At 36.2% G+C, this 18060-nt stretch overlaps 1 protein-coding gene across 4 annotated transcripts in view; it reads right to left on the reverse strand.

The window, feature by feature from the left end:
• Nucleotides 1-18060, reverse strand: part of BRINP3 (BMP/retinoic acid inducible neural specific 3) — a 227691-nt gene that overhangs the window by 99199 nt on the left and 110432 nt on the right. For all 4 annotated transcript variants that reach the window (XM_030033864.2, XM_030033866.1, XM_030033865.1 and 1 more), the window contains exon 3: nt 1568-1758. In XM_030033864.2, coding sequence (XP_029889724.1) covers nt 1568-1758 — 191 coding nt within the window. The remainder of the gene's footprint in view (nt 1-1567; nt 1759-18060) is intronic.

Here is an 18060-nt window from a genome sequence, read left to right on the forward strand (position 1 = left end):
CGAGATATTAGGTCCAATTTCAGCTTGAAAATAAATCTCATTATAAGGCTGTTAGTACTGAAATTTATGTTAGTTCATAATTAGCAAATAGATAATAATAATACTAAAAATAATTTTTACTATTGGATAATCCTTGCATTAGGATACATGCTGCAGCCAAATCTTTAATTATTATGCTTTATTTTTTAAGAAACATTTTCTTTCTCTTCTGCAGTTAGTTTTTGTGTTTAGATGTGCTATGTGCTGTATAAACAAGAAAATATATGGTCATTTATAAAAAGTGTACTTTTTGCATGGAAGAAATATACTGAGTAATTAAAAGAAATTCCAATTATTCCAAATTGCTGGTCAACACATGTAATTTGTTCTTAAATATCTAATGGTAATGTATTTGCTGTAGAAGCACTAGTTCCCAAAATAATAATAGGAATTAGTGCTTTATTATTTTAAATAACTACAGCAAGACAGAAATTCACCTTGTTTCTGGAACAGTCTTTTCCAAAAGGGAGCTACTCTGAGCCATTTCAGTTATTATAGATCTCAGATATCAGCCAAAAGAGAATAGCAAGGCTGTCATTTCCTTAATATATGGTTAGAATTCAGTTATGAAATGTATTAAAGAGAACCATTCCTCAGGTGAATAAAGGATTTTGACAAGACTGTCCTGCTGGAAGGATACTCAATCACCAGAATTATCTTTAATATAATCACCCACCAAGGGATAAAACTGCATTTCTAAAATGTCAGTTCATTTTGTAATGCCTAGATAGGTAATCACAGGTACTAATTATCTTTCATTCGGAACAATTTATGCTTTCTCTTGAACTTTAGGCCTCTTCACTGGATTTCTTCAATCCATTTGGTGACTGGATCCCAATTATATATCAGGCTACCCTTTCCAAATTAGTCTGTGGGGATTTAGAGATGCAGATTCCATTAAGTTAATAGGAATCACATGGCAAAGCCTCATCATCCCATTTTGAAAATTTAGTCCCACTGGTTAAGTGGAGACTAGTTCTAAAAAGGGTAGAGTGACAATATAGGGACTTCCCAGCAGCCAAGGTAGTTTAAAAGTCTCCTAGCTGAAAATATTTGTTGGAAATAATTGTTACTGGTTTTCTTGCTTCACCTCTGCAGTACTGTAATGGACCCACATAGTTGTGTAATCTGTTATTATGTAAACTGTTATAAGGGCCTCTTACAGAAAAAATGTCACTCTCCTTCATGACCTCTTAGTGCAGAGAAACATTCCCAAAAGACCAGAAGCATGCACACCAGGAACTCGGTTAACGTACCTCAATCTTAGCAACACGATTTCTTATCTTTTTGTCCTTAAAATTGTTTACACAGCATCAATAAAGCAAAAACTAACACCAGCAGAAGGGGCCATGAGGCTTGTAGACAAAACCTGTTGCCATGCTTTAAAGTCCAGCCCAGGGAGGGTTGCTCAGCCCAGCTGCTCTGAGAAGAAGGAGCACCACAGTTTTACAGATAAATCAGTTGTGACCAACACTTTTAGTTCAGTCACACAGAACTCATGCACAATATTTCCAAGCGTTAACCCTACCTCCCAAGGTAGCTGACAGTAGGAAATGTGTCCCATATTTCTTGATAAGGTTTTCTGTGATCTGTTGAAGGGTCGGGCGGCGTCCGAGTAGCCTTATGTTACGGAAGAATTCAGGGGCAAGTGGCAGTGGGGAGCCAAGGAAATTTCTTCTTTCAACAGCAAGATTGTTTACTTTCCAGCGGCCAAACTCCCTGCAAAACAAAGCAATACTCGTTCAGAAATATGTCATTCAGACAAACGTTCTTCATTTGCAAACTACTCTGCTCTGTTGACTAGCTGGGGGCGACTACCTAGGTATTACAACAGGCCTTGACAGTGATACTCTGTCATGTGTTATAGGCATAGGACAAACAACGAGTGTTATTTATTAGAAGTGGAGGCTGTACTCCATAACAAAATCATTGTTTGGAAAAAAGAAATAAAAAATAAGCCACTTAGGATGCTGCTGTTCCTATTGTTTATGTTTAGTCTCTGATGTGAATACAGCCCTAGAACAACCAGATGGGCTAGAAACTGAAACTAAATTAATAATTTCCCCACATTTGGACCAAATGCAACAAGTGTTTTCATTAGCACAAGGCAAATTTTAAAAATATTTCAAGAGACAGGCCATGTTCTTTGCTTGTTGATGCTAAGTCACTTAGGTACATAGCTGGCTAATTTGAACGATTTAGAGAAAGACTATCATACCACATTTGACCTTACTATGGTATTTCCAGTTTTCTGTACTTTTGGCCTCCACTTTGAAGAAATATGCAGACAGTAGGACCAATTCCTAAAAACAGATGACTTTTCAGTTGTAGGAGAGAGATAAATGAATTCAAAGGCTTGTACCCTTCCCCTCTCCAAAATAAATCAATGATAGCAGGGAAAACAAACAAGTCAATTACACAGCAATAAACACATCTTTTATTCATTTACTTACCAATTAAGATACCAGATAGAGTTATTAGTGGAAGGACTCATTGTCCTCAAAATCTAGCCAAGATACACAGCATTTGCAGTAACTTTGCTTTTGCAAGGTACATCAATAGCTGGTTTGGTTACAGACTCAGTACTGTGAGAATTAAGTCCAAGGCAACCTGTGGACTGTGGTTTAGCTACCACTTTGCTGAGACATTCATATAGCTATGTCAATTAAGATTTCCCTTAGATAAGATTGTAGAAAAGTAAAAGAATAGAAAGCTTGAAAGATCCTGCTGAAGGTCCCAGCTAAATATAGTACAACATTCGTTTACAAAATTAACACAGAAGGCAAAAATCAAGGATGCAGCAAGCAAATAACATTGGAAGAATATCTGAAACAAAGCAGTTGCCCATGGCTGAACGACTAGGATAAGCTATGTAACACATAATCAACACTAATATTTTTTAGTACTTTTAAGTCCACAACTATTAGTAGAACCTAGATAAATACATTCTTGTATAGCCCTTCTACTTTCCAGCATCCTCCTGTTTCTCTTGCAGATACAAACTGTCTTATCCCCAGTCTAGCTTAAATTTACATGGATAATAGGTGACAATTGGCTGCAGCTCCTATGAGCTGCCTTTCCTCTCAGACAGATTCTTGCAGATGCCATTTTTTATCAAAAACAAATTGGAAGAATTATAGTAGAAAGAGCTTTATGTAACTTACCTGAAATTTAATGCAATTTACCAGTCAAGAGCATAAGACTAAACAGAACCCCACAGTTTCTTAAAGACTCTGCACATCACCAGTGTGGCTAAATTAGTATTTGGAAATCGCTATTTGATAGGTGTGGGTTTTTTTCAACTTAGTTGTCAGGTTTTAAAGTTTTCTCTCACAAATTTACTTTCCTTTTAAGAAGCTATAAAGCCAATAATCTCTTTTTTCAGCTTTTATGGAACTACTGCATATTAGTAGAAAGGGATGAGAAAAATTACACACAAACATTTTTTGTCTCTAAAATAAAAAAAAAAATATTAATTGGGCATATTGACCACATTAAAGCAGGCACTAAAAACAGTGAATTAACCTGCACTGTAAATGTACTTTTCAATTGAAAGAAAAAAGGAATAAGAAAAACAGGTTTTTATTTAAATTCTGTGCTTTCTGGGCGTATTTGAGTGGGGTTTTTCATTTGAATACATCAGAGAATATAGGTCAGTTGTAGTTCCTGAACAGACCATCAAGACAGAATTGCTTTGACAGCAAGAAAAGAATACAAGCTTTATAATGTAAAACATTCATTTTATACCTTGAAACCTTTTCTTCTAAACTTGCTGTCTGACTAATTGTCTGTATCAAAGCGGAGGTTCAAACACAAGAATAACAGAAAAGTTGCGATTCTTAGAAAAGTTAGTTTGCTGCTACCCTTCATATGATTTTCATTCTCAAAGTTTTTAAGGACAAAGAAGACCCCCATAATCCCCTCACCTGCTCGTTTTTTAATGCAGTCAAAGGAACATCACCAAATGGCTCTTGCTGTCTATGTCAGCAAATTTGTGACTGAAGAAGAAACCATCTCCCAGAAAAACATCTCATCCTGAGTTAAAAGCTGATGCTGAAGATTTCTCAGAATTTCTCAACAAGCTGTTGCAGTATTTAACTACAGAGAGTGCATTTTTTTTTTTCAGTTTGAACATTGCCAATTTCAGTTTCTAATTTTTGGAGCTTGTAATGCATGTCAAGCAGATGATTAAAAGTTTTTCTCAGTATTAGGTACATTCTGTGTAACTAATTACAGCTCTTGTCTGAATCTCCTCTTAACCTTGGGCTAAGTTGATTGCCTTCTTTTGTGTTTCTTTGTGAACTGTGGTTTTAGACGATACATCTTACAGCTCTTCTCCAAAAGTGGCAAATGATTTCTTGGAAGAGTAAAACTAGAAATGATGGCCTCATCCATACCAAATTCAGAAGTATTTCCAAGTTGAGGTCCTCCTGTTCTACTACAAAAGTCCTTTATTTACTGAATCCAGGAACTAAGTTATTCTAGCACTAGGAGAAATTTTTTGGCTTACTTAAACAAGCTTGAGTTCCTTCCACAGTTTTTGCTATGGAAAGATTGTTTTGCTTTATCTTACGCTATTTCAGAGAGACGAAGTAGGCTAAAGCTATTATAAAAGTTTTGGCATTCTTTTATGATTCAGAGCGTATAAATGGAAACAATTATTAATGCAGCAAGTAATCATCCTTTGAAATTCACTGCTGAGGAAACTGAGGGAGTAGAATATGGAAGCTGGATTTTTTTAAAAAAGATGACAGTTTTATAATTCTGCCACAGACTGAGTTGAAAATTTAGAGAACTTACAAACCAGCTTTCATATTTTACTGGAGTCTTTCTTAAATGAAGTGTTTTGGAATATGAAGAGATGAAGACCTAAACCCTCTGGGAGAGACAAGAGGAAGCTTCATCTCTGAAGATAAAAGAGGGACACGGGACACTAAAAGTGAGCTGCCTGGCTGCAGGAGCAGTGATACCTAGATGTGGACAAGGAAGAAGTGACTAGCAGCTTCTCCTACAGGAAAGCTGAGGAAAGATTTCAGACTTCAGCAGTAACTGGGTTTATGAGAGCAAAGTGTAGCAGCAGGGAAACCTGAGCTGGAGATCAGGGTGGAGGGTTCATGCTACATTATTTCTAACATGTTGAGCGAGGAGGGTTGCACAAACACTTTCTTGGTTCGTGAGAGTCACTAGTAACTGCTATCCTAAAATTAGAGTGAATTTATTTTTTCAGAAATATCACTATAAGTAAAATCATATCCTTATCTTCCTTTTATATGGCTTATATAAATATGTATATTTATATATCTATACATATAAGTTCCCTTTCTTCTCTTGATTTCACCTTGCAAGCAGCAGTATATTCTCTCCTATTTCCTTCTCCCCTCTCTTATCACACAGTAAAGCTCAGCCTTTATTTACCTGTTTGTCTTGCAGTCATTCTCTCTAACAAAAACTCTCCAGCCCTCAAACAATTTTTGTACCAAATGTGCATTATTCTCCTTTGGAAATCATTTCCTGTCCACTGCCAAAAGCAGACTAGCAGGCCTGACAAGAGTTAATGATCTTCTTCTTAGTAGAGGAAATACTGCCTTCCAAAGTCACTGGAGTACCATTAATCAGAAGAACACCTCCCACAGAATAGCATAGCATCAGTGCTGGCTGCTGGTCAAGAAAACAATTATGCACTGAATACAAACACTAGAGGTATTACTATTAGTATTAGAAGCTTATTCTTTCCTCCTTTTCCTCTTCTTCTACTGTGTAAAAGCCAAGAATAGCAGCTGTCATGGTGCTATCAAGAAGCTAAGATTTAATAGCAGGTGGTACTCCCTGTGCTGCCCATCTATTTCCAGCCTGAACAATATGTTAACCATTGGATAGAGTTCTTTAATGCTCAGGGCAAAGCCTGTTGTTGAGAAGGATGACGGCTTTGAGTTCCTGGGCTTGTACAAGAGAGAGGAAATAAGTCAGTCTGGCTCCTGGGATAAAGTCTATAATGGAACCGTGTAATCCTAAGTAGTGCCAGAGGCCATGGGCAGCATTCTCTCCATCTTCCTACATATCAGAACCATGGATCTGTATGTTCTACCAAAACTCTGTTTCCTGGCTGGTTGGCTAATACATACACAAGAGCCCTGAAGCCCAGTAGTGCCAATTCTGACCAGCTGTACTGCATGCATGCCACAGCCTCTGTCTGCTGAATGGGGTCTCCTGCCATTTGTTCTACTTGGAGAAAGTTAGGTTGAACAATGATCAATCAGGAAGCCAGTGTGGGGTGAAAACAAGCACAATTTAAAATATAGTTTTTATTTCAACACTATTTCTTTTATTATTTCCTACTATTTCTTATTTGTGTTACTATGCTGTGACATTCAGAGTGATGTTTAACCTAAGAATAATGTTCTGACAGGAAACACCCCTTAGTACAGTATTGTACAAGTTGTGGACGTGTTTTCATCTTGAAAGAAGCTTAAATTGCAAGTGGATCTGAAAGTAATTCTAGGGCAGCAGGCCAACAAGGGCTGTCAATGTCTTGAATTTCAAGCCATAGCTTTTTTTTTCAAATGTGTATATAAATTATACATTTTCTTCTACCACTGCATTAATTTCAATACATTTAAAATCATATGATGTAAGGAGATATAGGGAAAGCTTTCTATAAAATATCTAGTTGGAGGAAATAAAAAAAAAAGCCATTGTACTCTAAAATTGTAGTGTGTAGAAGATTTAAAATGGGAATATAGCCTCCGCTATTGCAGATTAGGTCACAGCCTACAAAGAGATTTACAGTGAGTCTGATGGATTCTTCTTAACCACAACAGTCTCTCCTAAGGTCAGCCATAAACAAAATTGAGCCCAGGCAAAATTAGCAATGTTAAGCCTCATTGTAAATAACTTACGTGTTTTATAAAATACTAGTACCGGTAAGCATAAATATTAACACATAGTATTGTGCCATAGCTGGGAAAGCACTCTTGGAAAACAAACTTCACATCATTTTTAATACTAAAGACCTCTTCTGTGTTCCTTTCTCTTAACGTCTTCTAAATGAGACAGCTCCACTCTTGGATGGTGAGAAGGTGACTGCTTCAAATGGCCTGGAATGACAGTGGGATTCTGAAGCCAGTATTTCCCATGCAGCTGCAAGTTAATCTGTTAGCAGAACAGCTCAGTGGGACAATACATGGTGTTTTTCTCCGCCTACCTTCTTTAAAAGACCGAAGATTTCTTAATGCTTGAGGCCACAGCTTGAATAAGGCCAAGATGATATAAAAAGAAACTACTGCCATATTAAACTTCAGAAGAAAAAGGTCAACAAAACGTTATAATGCTCATGATTTGCATCATGCACTGATCTGTGACTAGGCTTATGTAGGCTGCCAGCTGCACAGACATAAACCAAAGACAAGCTCAACTGCCTGGCTCTGATAGGGGTCATAACACTATCAACCACATTTCCTCTGTCCCATTCAATGTAAAAGCTATGTATAGCTATAGCTGTTGGGGGAAATTGTACATAGGTTAATTCCTCTATAAGAGACAGGCTTAGAGTGGACCGTACATACACCACTTGGCCTGAACTACACCAAGTTCCTACAGATTTTTTTAAAAGAGGATCCTATAGCAGAAATATCCCATTACCTTGTGGCTAACTACTGGCAGTTCTACAACAGTAACACATAAGTATGGAAAATATTTGTTAGCAGAAAAAAATGAAAAAATTGGCTTTTAAAGAGAAGATTCACCCAGATGTGGACAAAACCAGAATCAGGTAATAAGCAAAGCTGTGTTATTCACTGATTTTCAGGTGAAAAAATTCTCCTTACCAGCACAGATCATAAAAATTTCAATGTTTATTAAAATCAGTTAAGTGATGGAGAATCTGCCACAACCTTTACTAAATGTTTGTTACAGTTGATTTTTACTATTCAAGGTGAGGAAGAAGGGAATCAGTTATATCTTGACTGAGCAGCTTTCTGAAAATATCTACCTTTGTACAGAAACATGGTAATAGGGACAAACACTGCAATATGGGCAAAGTAAACATAAAGTTTCCCTTGACAGGAAGAAGAAGGGCCTGATAGTATAGAATACATCTTATCTATGTCTCTTAAAATTGTTAATTATCCAGACATGGTGATTAAAGAGAAAAAAAATCAAGATATAATAAGCTTCTTGTAAACATATTTCCCATTGCTAAAATGGAAAGTATTTCTTCATAAACCATATCCTCATAATTGTCTGGCATTTTCCCAAAGTCAAAATGGAAATGTTTGCTGAACACATAAGTATTTTCCATAATATTGTTACATTTATACTGTTTTTCACCTTATAATGAATAAGCACTATCATTAGGATTTCTTTTTATCTTAAATACTATTCCTTTGAAACATCCTAGGAATATTTTTGCTTTTCTATGCCTTTTCCATCTTATCAGTTTCCTAGCACTTGAAATTCCACTTCCAGAACTAGAATTCACTAGTATCAGCTTCACTGTCTTCTTGCATTATGCATATGAAATATGCAGAAATCTATGAACAAATTTTAATAAAAAGTATATATATTATATACCTAGAATGTACTCAGGTGTATTTCTTTTTTATGACTATTCATAGTAAGATTATCTTCCCAGATACTGTGACATAAGTTATGTGAAGCATCTCACCTGCCATGAACATCAAAGGGTTTGCTACACAAGAAGGTGGCTTTCCTTTTGTCCATGTCTGATAGACATTTAGTGTCTGTAATATATGTACCAAAAAAATTCCTCCTCTAATGAAATCTGAGAGGGAATTATTTCTGTATCTTGTCTTGTGGCTTTGTGTTTGTCTTTTACCTACAGTTTGTGATACACTTCCAAACACTCTTGTGAACCTTCATTCAGAGTCTCACTGTTCACATATTTAGCTGTACCTATATTAATGCAAAGGTATTTGCACAAATCTAATAGTTCTTTGTGACTTAATCTTGTTTACCTTCTACCTCAGAAGAAGCTCAATCACCCAAACAGTATATATTTATAGCATGAAGAAATGCACTTACTAGGAATATGCTGCAAATTACACAAAAGATAAACAGCAAGAACAGGCAGAGTACAAACACTTCTGAACAGAAACATGTTTGTATGAGCTGTCTAATAGTGAGGAACTGGTGAATTAGCTTGTAAAATTGCACCAGTTTGCACAGGCTTTTAAGACAAGCAAATAATTCATTAGCCCTACATATGATAATAATTAGTCACAGAGAGCAGAGAGGAATGGGAGAATTCCTAGTAAAACCTACCCTTGCCTCTACTACATCTGAAATGGAGAACAACTGGGGTACTTAGGAGTAGTTGTCCATCCAATTAATTATGAAAAGTCCAGGTCACTATTCATTATCACTGGTTTATATATTTATTCTTCCCTGCAAGAAGTACTGATTTCATGGTTTGTCACATGTCCTAGAGGGATAAAACTGTTCATTCTCCCCTTGAAAGTACCAAGAGAGTTTCTAACACCTTGTACCCGCATTACTCAGGCTAATCCAGCCCTTCTACAGTCTTGACAAGCTCAAAACATCATTTTTTTCCCAGTTCACATCTGCCCATAGGAATAATTTACTACCTAGGCAACAGGTTTTATAAAATGGTGCATTTGCTTAGACTTGCAGAAGACTAATGAAATCCAAAAAATTCCTCTGACTTGAAGATTCTTGCATTTCTTTCAATTTATTTTTAACCATTATGAAAGCTGATGTTGTCTAAAATTCAATGTGATAAAAAGGTATGGATTGAAATTTTGTAAATGTGGTATAAAAACTGTTTCCTATGTTTTCCACAATGCACTGATTACCTTTGCTCTGTTTCCCAGAACACTTTTGGAGAAGCAGGTATCTTACCTATAGCTAAAACAGTAGTTAACCTTTAAAATGGAGAAGTCTGCCTTGGAGTAGAGTTTTTTGATACAATAAGGAAAAGAGTTATGAGAAAGAGAAGCAGCAAAGTATATTTACAGTCTTTGTGTCTAACCTTAAGAGCCAATAAATATTATGGTCTTGTTCCTGTAGTTGATTGTACATGAAATGAAATGAAACCCAGAAGTCTCTGGAGCTCTCACTGAGGAGGGACTTGATGGATTGGAATGTATCTGTCACTGCTTCAAAATCAACAAGAAAATCAGATTATTCTTCCTTCTCTTCTTGTCCTGACTAAAATAAAAAGAATGGAACCAGATCTCTTGTAGAGATAAGGAAGAAAGTTGAATCTGTGAAAGTGTTTTAGTGCATGAATCAACACATAAAAATACCATTTGTGAAGACTGAATCAGCATAAAGATCTATTGGAGAAAATAAATCATAATAGAGGATTCATTGATTCAGTGTTGATGGATAGTCCCAGATGAATCACAGGGGAAACACAAACTGCTAAAATTCTTCATCATTATGTGGTACAGTTCATAGTCTCAAAGTCTTTGAAACATCTTTTATTATTATTTTTATAATTTCTGTTTCAGAACTACAAATTGATCTGTTGTACTGGGCAATAAAGAATGTATACAGACAAAACCAAACTGTGATAAATAATTTAAAATTTAAAAGTAGTATTTCTTATTCACCCTATTTCTCATTTGGAAAACTGATGCATAGTAAGGCTAAGGGTACATAGCAATGTGAGCAGGCATGACTTCCTTCTGTCCATACTTTGGAGCAGACCAAAAAACTTTATGATCTGGACAGTGTGGCAGGGAATGTGAGCTCTTAAACCCTTTGAAAACTGTTTGTTTGTTTGTTTGTTTGTTTGTTTCTGGGATGTTACTGATGCTCAGTATTGGCTTAGGCTTGGTGCCATGGAGACACCAAATTCCTGTCTACCCAAACCAAAGGCTGATGTTATTCCTGCCTGCCTGGAACTAGGAAAAGGTACCTTAAATGGTTGGCATCAGACAAAATATATATTCTCAAATAAATACTGTTCCACAGCCTTATCTACAAAGCTATACATAATGTCTAGAATTGTTCTTTTTCCAGTAAGAACGTCATATAAACTTAAACAATCTTCTATAGTGTAGATTATTTGGCTCATTTTCTATACAATTTATAAGTTTATCCTTCCAAATAAAAGACTTTTGTCTCCCATTTACTTCTACGTCACTTTTGCAGAGTGCATGCCCTAAGTACTATTTACAGCACTGAGAGATGACAGTTACTTAACCTGCACTTGAATTTATAGAGGCAGTTGTTTCTACCAACACTCTGGGATGAGTCTGGATTTACATGAATGTAAATCTCACAGACATATGCCTAAACACTCTTCTGATATTGTGAAATATAACAACTACACTATTGCTGCTTGTAGCAATTCAAATTGTTGAAAGCTGTAGAATGTAAACCAAAATATTTTCTGAAAATACTTCGGTGTGTTATTTGTTTGTTTATTGCTTAGCTCTTGGGGGAACGTGCTGCTGATCTTCTTTGCATCTAAATGTTATCCTCCTATCTAAATGTTGTTTCACTGGTAGCAGGAAAATGCTCAGATCTCTACTTGCACAAAAAAATAAAGCAAGGTATTCTTATTCAACATATAAAAATGTTTCCATTTTCTTTTCTACCACAACAAAGGATGCTTCTGTTTTAGGACAACTATTTGTATTAATTCCAAAATAAATTTGGAGCTTTGGTTTATTAAAAATGGTCCTGGTGTTATTCTTTTTTCCAGTGGTGTAGATTGCAAATATCTCTAAAGAACCAGTGGAATTACAGCAGTGAGCTGAACAGAGAATCGGGGCGATAAACTTGTCAATATAGTTCCAGATTACAAACACAGAGCTTTCTAATGCTCTTAACTAAATAAAAGTGTTGAATGGGAGTTGAGTTACTAATTTCTGCAACAGAAACAGTTAAGCCTTATATATTCTCTGAAAGAATAAAGCCTATATATCTGTAACGTTTCTGTTTACTTTCAGTCTTTTTTGAATAACATGGATGTAGAGATTATGCCAGGTGGGGAAACAAACTTAGAAACTAAACTTTCAGGACTCTAGGACTTGTATAAATCTGGGTAGGTCTGCTTGTAATACACCATATAACACATAAATTGGAGACTTTGTATGCATCTAGATCTATTCTGAAGCTCAGACTACATTAAAAAATGCTGAATAAGATACTTAATCCCTCTACAGAGTCCAAATATGAGGGGTTTTAAGAAGCTTCAGATAGAACGAAGCTCTGTTTTGAATTTTACTATTGTAAAATACATGTATTAAGGATGCATTATTATAAAATTTCTGTGCATCTGCATCCATTTCATTATCCCTCACAATACCTTTGTAGAATAGGTCTGAGAGAAAAAACTAAAAGTGATTGTGGAAAAACTTCAAGTGGGATATAAGCACCAGTGGGAGATAAAATATTATTTATAATGTCATATAATTATCATATACAACATAAAATTTATTTATAATACCATGAATACCAACACAGATTGAGAAGGAGCGAGACTTTATGCACCCAACAGAGGCTGGAACAAGAATTGCAGAAGAGGGACATATTTTATAAACAACAAAGAGAAGCGATACATGGCATATCATCACAAACATTTAGCTATGCTCAGAGTTACTCTGTCTTTATACTAACACGGTTGAGCAAATGCCTGTTCTGTATCACTGGTATGTGTATTAACAGTGTCATCACTGTGCTTGCGGTAACAGCAGCATCATCAGAAATGGTGGCTTGTTAGTGTGAGTGAAAAGCCATGTGAGTGCAGCTGTACTGGTGGTTCATGTTTGGTCAGCTTGCCAAGGTCAGAAGACTTTCTTTCTCTTTTATTCCATTTTATTCATGAAACAGGAGTTTTAACATGTTTGGGAAGCAGTGTAAGCTCTCCAGCCCAGTTGCAAGAAGAGGTGTAGCTACTGAATTAAAATCAGCAAAAATATTATTATCTTCTAGGTATATTTCAATTTGAGGTTGATTAGCCAATAATTTCAAATTATTAGCCACAGTATAGCAACTGTGTTTAGGACCCCATTCTGGCTGCTATTCTGCACCAAGCTTAAGATAATGAGGACCTAAATGAACATTACAGTACTTCCCTAGAAATGTTGCTTAGGAAGAAACAGAATGCAACATGGCTGTACAGATCTAGAAACAGAACCAAGATTAACTGGTTTTCCAATCCATATGGCCAGCAGACGTGATGGTATTTTCGTCCAACTTCTTTGTGTAAGGAGCAATGCTGGGCAATTACTGGGGATTCTGTTTTGGCCACAGTAAACTTAATCTTAGCTATTACTGTCTTTGCCAGCCTGATTTGCATCCTATTGTAGAACATGCCAGCTTTGCAATGCTGCCATGAAAAAATACTGGTGCACCTCCAGTGTGTGCTGTTTCTCATAAATTGAGATTACATGTTAGATATTGCCCAGTATTTCATATGTAATAAGAATATGTTAGAGGTGTGAGGATAAATGAAGTAATCTACATTGCCGCTATGAACAACAGCAGTGCATTACTACAAATCTGTTCAAGTAGGGAACTGTGGTAAGTTACAAAATCTTGTCCCTCCAGATTGCCAGCTTGAGTACAGTTCAATGTGGTAACAAAGCAAGCATTTTTGCTATCTGATGGCTGCCTAATGGCCAGTGTGAAGGGAACTCCAACTCCAGTTCCTAGGATAAATGTATATATCTCACAAACATATTACAGGAGGAAGCTAATCAGCATATCCATAAATACTCTCACTGAATACAATGCAGCAAACAGGTAATACCAGGGTTTACTCTTCCTATTTCAGAAAATCCAAGCAGTGGAAAAAAAGGATGGTTGAAAAATCTTCTGTCACCAAGATTAATGCTACCTTTATGTTGCTTGTGCATTGAGTTGCCTTGGTATAAGACTGTTCTGTAACACATATTGCTGCTTTAGCATGAAACTCACACAGCCACCAACATCTGTAGATATGTTCATCTTCTCTGAGTTAGACCTACTGTGGGGCAGACAGTAGTGATTCTTGATGTGTCTTGGATGAGGTCAGAGTGAGTTACTGTACCATATGTGTGGAACAATTTGCTTCACCCTTGAACCAGGGACCAGATTAAAGAGTGTCAAAAGATGACGATAAATTAGGAGTAGAAAATGCATAAATAGCTGAACAGCACAGAAACAGAAATCTCCTTCCATGTGACTCCTTGCCTTACTTTTCCTGTGAGAAGTTGTTCACACACAAACAAAGCTACAAAAACACAACCTCCCTATCTCCCCTACAAGTCAGTTACTTCTCTACCAAGTAGGAAGAGACAGAGGTAGATGTTTCTTTGATTTTCTGGCAAGAGTTCAAGCACTGTGTCATGAGATTAAAACAAAAGCTTAGACAGATAAAATAGAATTATCTTCTTGATTTCTCCTGCTTTTTGCTCAACTTAAATTTGATAGTTCTTCATGGCTGAGATTTAATTTCCCTTACTACAGGGTCACCATAGAGTGGTGAATAACTCTTTTCCTCCTGCAGGGGTCACAGACATCCACATCCAGGAATGGTCTTTAGCAAAAGTGGCTTCACCCCACTGAAACTAAGGCAGAAAAAGTAGAAAAGCAGGTTTCAAAAAGAAATGCATAGCTCCCACAAGAACACTGCGTTTCCTCAGATATACTCTGGGGAGTTAAAAGAAGTGTGTTACATGGAGCCTGTATACTGTTGCCTCTTTGGAGACAATCTTGTCTTCATGAAGGCTCCTCACTGGCACATCATCTCCTTTGCTATGACTGAGTTGCAGGGAAGTACACACTGACATAAATCTGACGAGAATTCCAGGCTCCATTCATAGGTCTTTCTTTTTTTCTAAGGAAATTAAGGCACAGAGAGAATGCACGGATATCCTGGTCCAAATGTGGATGAGACAAAAAAATGCCCTTGATATGAAGAATTAGGAAGCACTCTTGTATCCAACAACTCCGACATAGTCATGAATCCTTACATCCTTTCAGGAGAAATGACCCAGCAGCAGCTGCACAGATAGGAACAATCACTTTCTTCACCACTTTAACCTAAATAAGATCACAAAATTCACTGCCAAACTGAGACTATTTAAATGCTAATTGGGACAGCAGGTGATTTCATTTCCTCTCTGATTTTTCCTTGAAACAGTGTCCTAGTTTCAGCTGGGATAGAGTTAACTGTCTTCCTAGTAGCTGGTAAGGTGCTATGTTTTGAGTTCAGTATGTGAAGAATGTTGATAACACTGATGTTTTCAGTTGTTGCTAAGTAGTGTTTAGACTAATGTCAAGGATTTTTCAGCTTCTCAAGCCCAGCCAGCGAGAAAGCTGGAGGGGCACAAGAAGTTGGCACAGGACAGAGCCAGGGCACCTGACCCAAACTGGCCAACAGAGTATTCCATACCATGTGACGTCCCATTTAGTATAGGAACTGGGGAGTGGGGGTGGGGAATCGCCGCTCAGGGACTAGGTGGGTGTCAGTCGGTGGGTGGTGAGCAATTGCACTGCGCATCATTTGTACATTCCAATCCTTTCATTATTGCTGTTGTCATTTTATTAGTATTATCAGTTTCTTCTTTTCTGTTCTCTTAAACCGTTCTTATCTCAACCCGTGGGTTTTGCTTCTTTTTCCCGATTTTCTCCCCCATCCCACCGCGTGGGGGGGGAGTGAGTGAGCGGCTGCATGGTGTTTAGTTGCTGGCTGGGGTTAAACCACAACAAACAGAAATAAAAAGAATTGCAGCAATCCAAGCCCCTCCCCCCTTTTTTATTAATGAAATGCTTGATTTTTTTGTAACTGTTGTTCCTATGCAGTATTGCTGTATCATGTGAAAATTAACACAATTACTGAAATTGAAGGAAGTTAGAGGAAAAAATATCCTCCACATCTTTACATCTATGTCATACTAAAGTTAACTTACTGAACCAATGAAAAGTTAAAAGTATAAAAGGTACAAGTACTTAAAGTGGTTATAAATCAAACACTTTTTACATACATAGTAATTTTTAATCTGTTTGTTCTCTCTTTGGTTAGTAGTTTAGTATAGTTTGGCTTCTGTGAGAAAAACATATCATAAAACTTAGGAAACGCAAATTTTGGTTTTGTAGTGGTATTTTTGTAGTATTCTGTATATATAAATGGCACTTTTACAACAGAAATAAAGAGAAAAGATTTTTGCATAGAATAATTTAAGACCTAACTGCAGGTTTCAACAATCTTCTCCTTTGCCACGGAAACTCTGTAGCCCCAGTAATCATCATGAAGTGCAAAAACTATGTGCTATGCATCAGCTAGGAGTCTTTCATGCTGCAGTCTGATGTATTACTATCCATCTATAGCCCCAATAAATGATGAAGTTTTTGTATATCTTTCTACAGGAAGATTGATTACAGTCATTTGTCTTGAATGTAGGAGTAGGACCTAGATCCCTTTCAAAGGGTATGTTGTTAGTGGTACGTTATCAATTTAGAAGGCTTTTATATGTGGGATCCTACAGAAATTATCCTGAACCTGGTCTTTTTAAAAATTTTTATTATTGAGTAGGATGATAGAAAGTATATTCATAAAATATGCAGATGATATTAAGCTGATGGCTATGGCAAGTGCTTTTGAAGATTTATAGAAACCAGAGAAATGGCTGACAATCAAAAAGATGGAATGTGATAAAAAGCAAGCTACTATGCTTAAAGAAAGAGAAAACATATAAAATAAATAATTAAGCAAATAGAAATATGGTAAAAGAGAATAGATTAAAAAACCCCACACCTAAATCTGCTTAGAATTTCACTGCAAATATGGCAAATTCTTACATAAACCAAGAATATTTTATGTATGACAACAAAGTACTATGTCTCTTTCCAGAGTTCTGAGAACAGTCCTCCCAAAGAAAGATTTAAAAAAAAAAAAAAAAAAAAATCTGTTTAAATCCTTTTGAAAATAACAAGGAGATAAAAAAAATAAAAGAAATTCCTTATTAAGAAAGTTTGGACATTGTTTCTTCAAAAGAATACAAGCTTCTGGAGGACAGGACAACAGGCTGCCAATATGAAATGTTACTCAGAAACAGGAGGTGAACAATTGCTTGGCTGGGGAAAACAAGCTTTATTTGGGGCAAAGAAGGCTGAACAAGAGTCCTGTCTCAGCCCTACATTTCTGCAAATCCAGCACTGTAAATCTGAGTAAACCTATCGTGTTGCCTAATGCTGTCATACAACTTGCTGTATTCCCATTCTGCTGACAGCCATCTATTATCTCTTATTTCCTACTTAGATTGCAAACATTTGCCAGCACTGCAAGCATTTTGTGGGCACCTTCTGGTTCTGTACATACTCTGGTATAGGGGAGTCTTGGTCTGTCGGAGATTCCCAGCACACGAATTAATAATAGTAACAGTTATTTTGCTATCCCTACACAATAGCTCCTGAAAAGAATGTAGAAACATTATCACTGAAGGAAAATAAGGAACTGTCAGGAAAAGAATTGGGTTTAATTATATTTTATGCAGGGTAAGGATTTGATACAAGTTCATATGAGAATATGTAATAAAAGAAATTTTAAAGTGCTAATTATAATTGTTATATTTCATAAAGGATTGATCATGTAATGGATATTGCAGTATGCAGGGACCATTATTCTGGAACACCAGAGTAGTCCAGTCAAGAAGGTTGTTTTCACTGAACATGTCAAATATGCAGTATCTACTAGCTGTTTCAGTATTTCATTAGATACTATATGTAGACAAAATAGTTTGTTTCAGTGATATTAAAAATATTTCAAGATTATTTTTTAATCAACTAACATTTTTTGAGAATAATATTTTTCCAAACCTGATACATTTTGACTCAGAGACAGAAGTTGTGTAATAAAAAGTAATATAATGTAATTTTAATCCTCATGGGGTTAAAAATAAGAAAAAAAGAGATATATATGTATAATTTTTTTTATTATTAAGATTCTAAGTCTACTTCTAGATAACTAAGTTATCATTTCACCTTAAACCCAGGAAGAGGAGAGAAAAAAATAAGTATATTCCCACAAATAGCAATAGTCAGAAA

Source organism: Aquila chrysaetos, chromosome 12 (assembly GCF_900496995.4).
Source record: "Aquila chrysaetos chrysaetos chromosome 12, bAquChr1.4, whole genome shotgun sequence".
NCBI lineage: Eukaryota > Metazoa > Chordata > Aves > Accipitriformes > Accipitridae > Aquila > Aquila chrysaetos.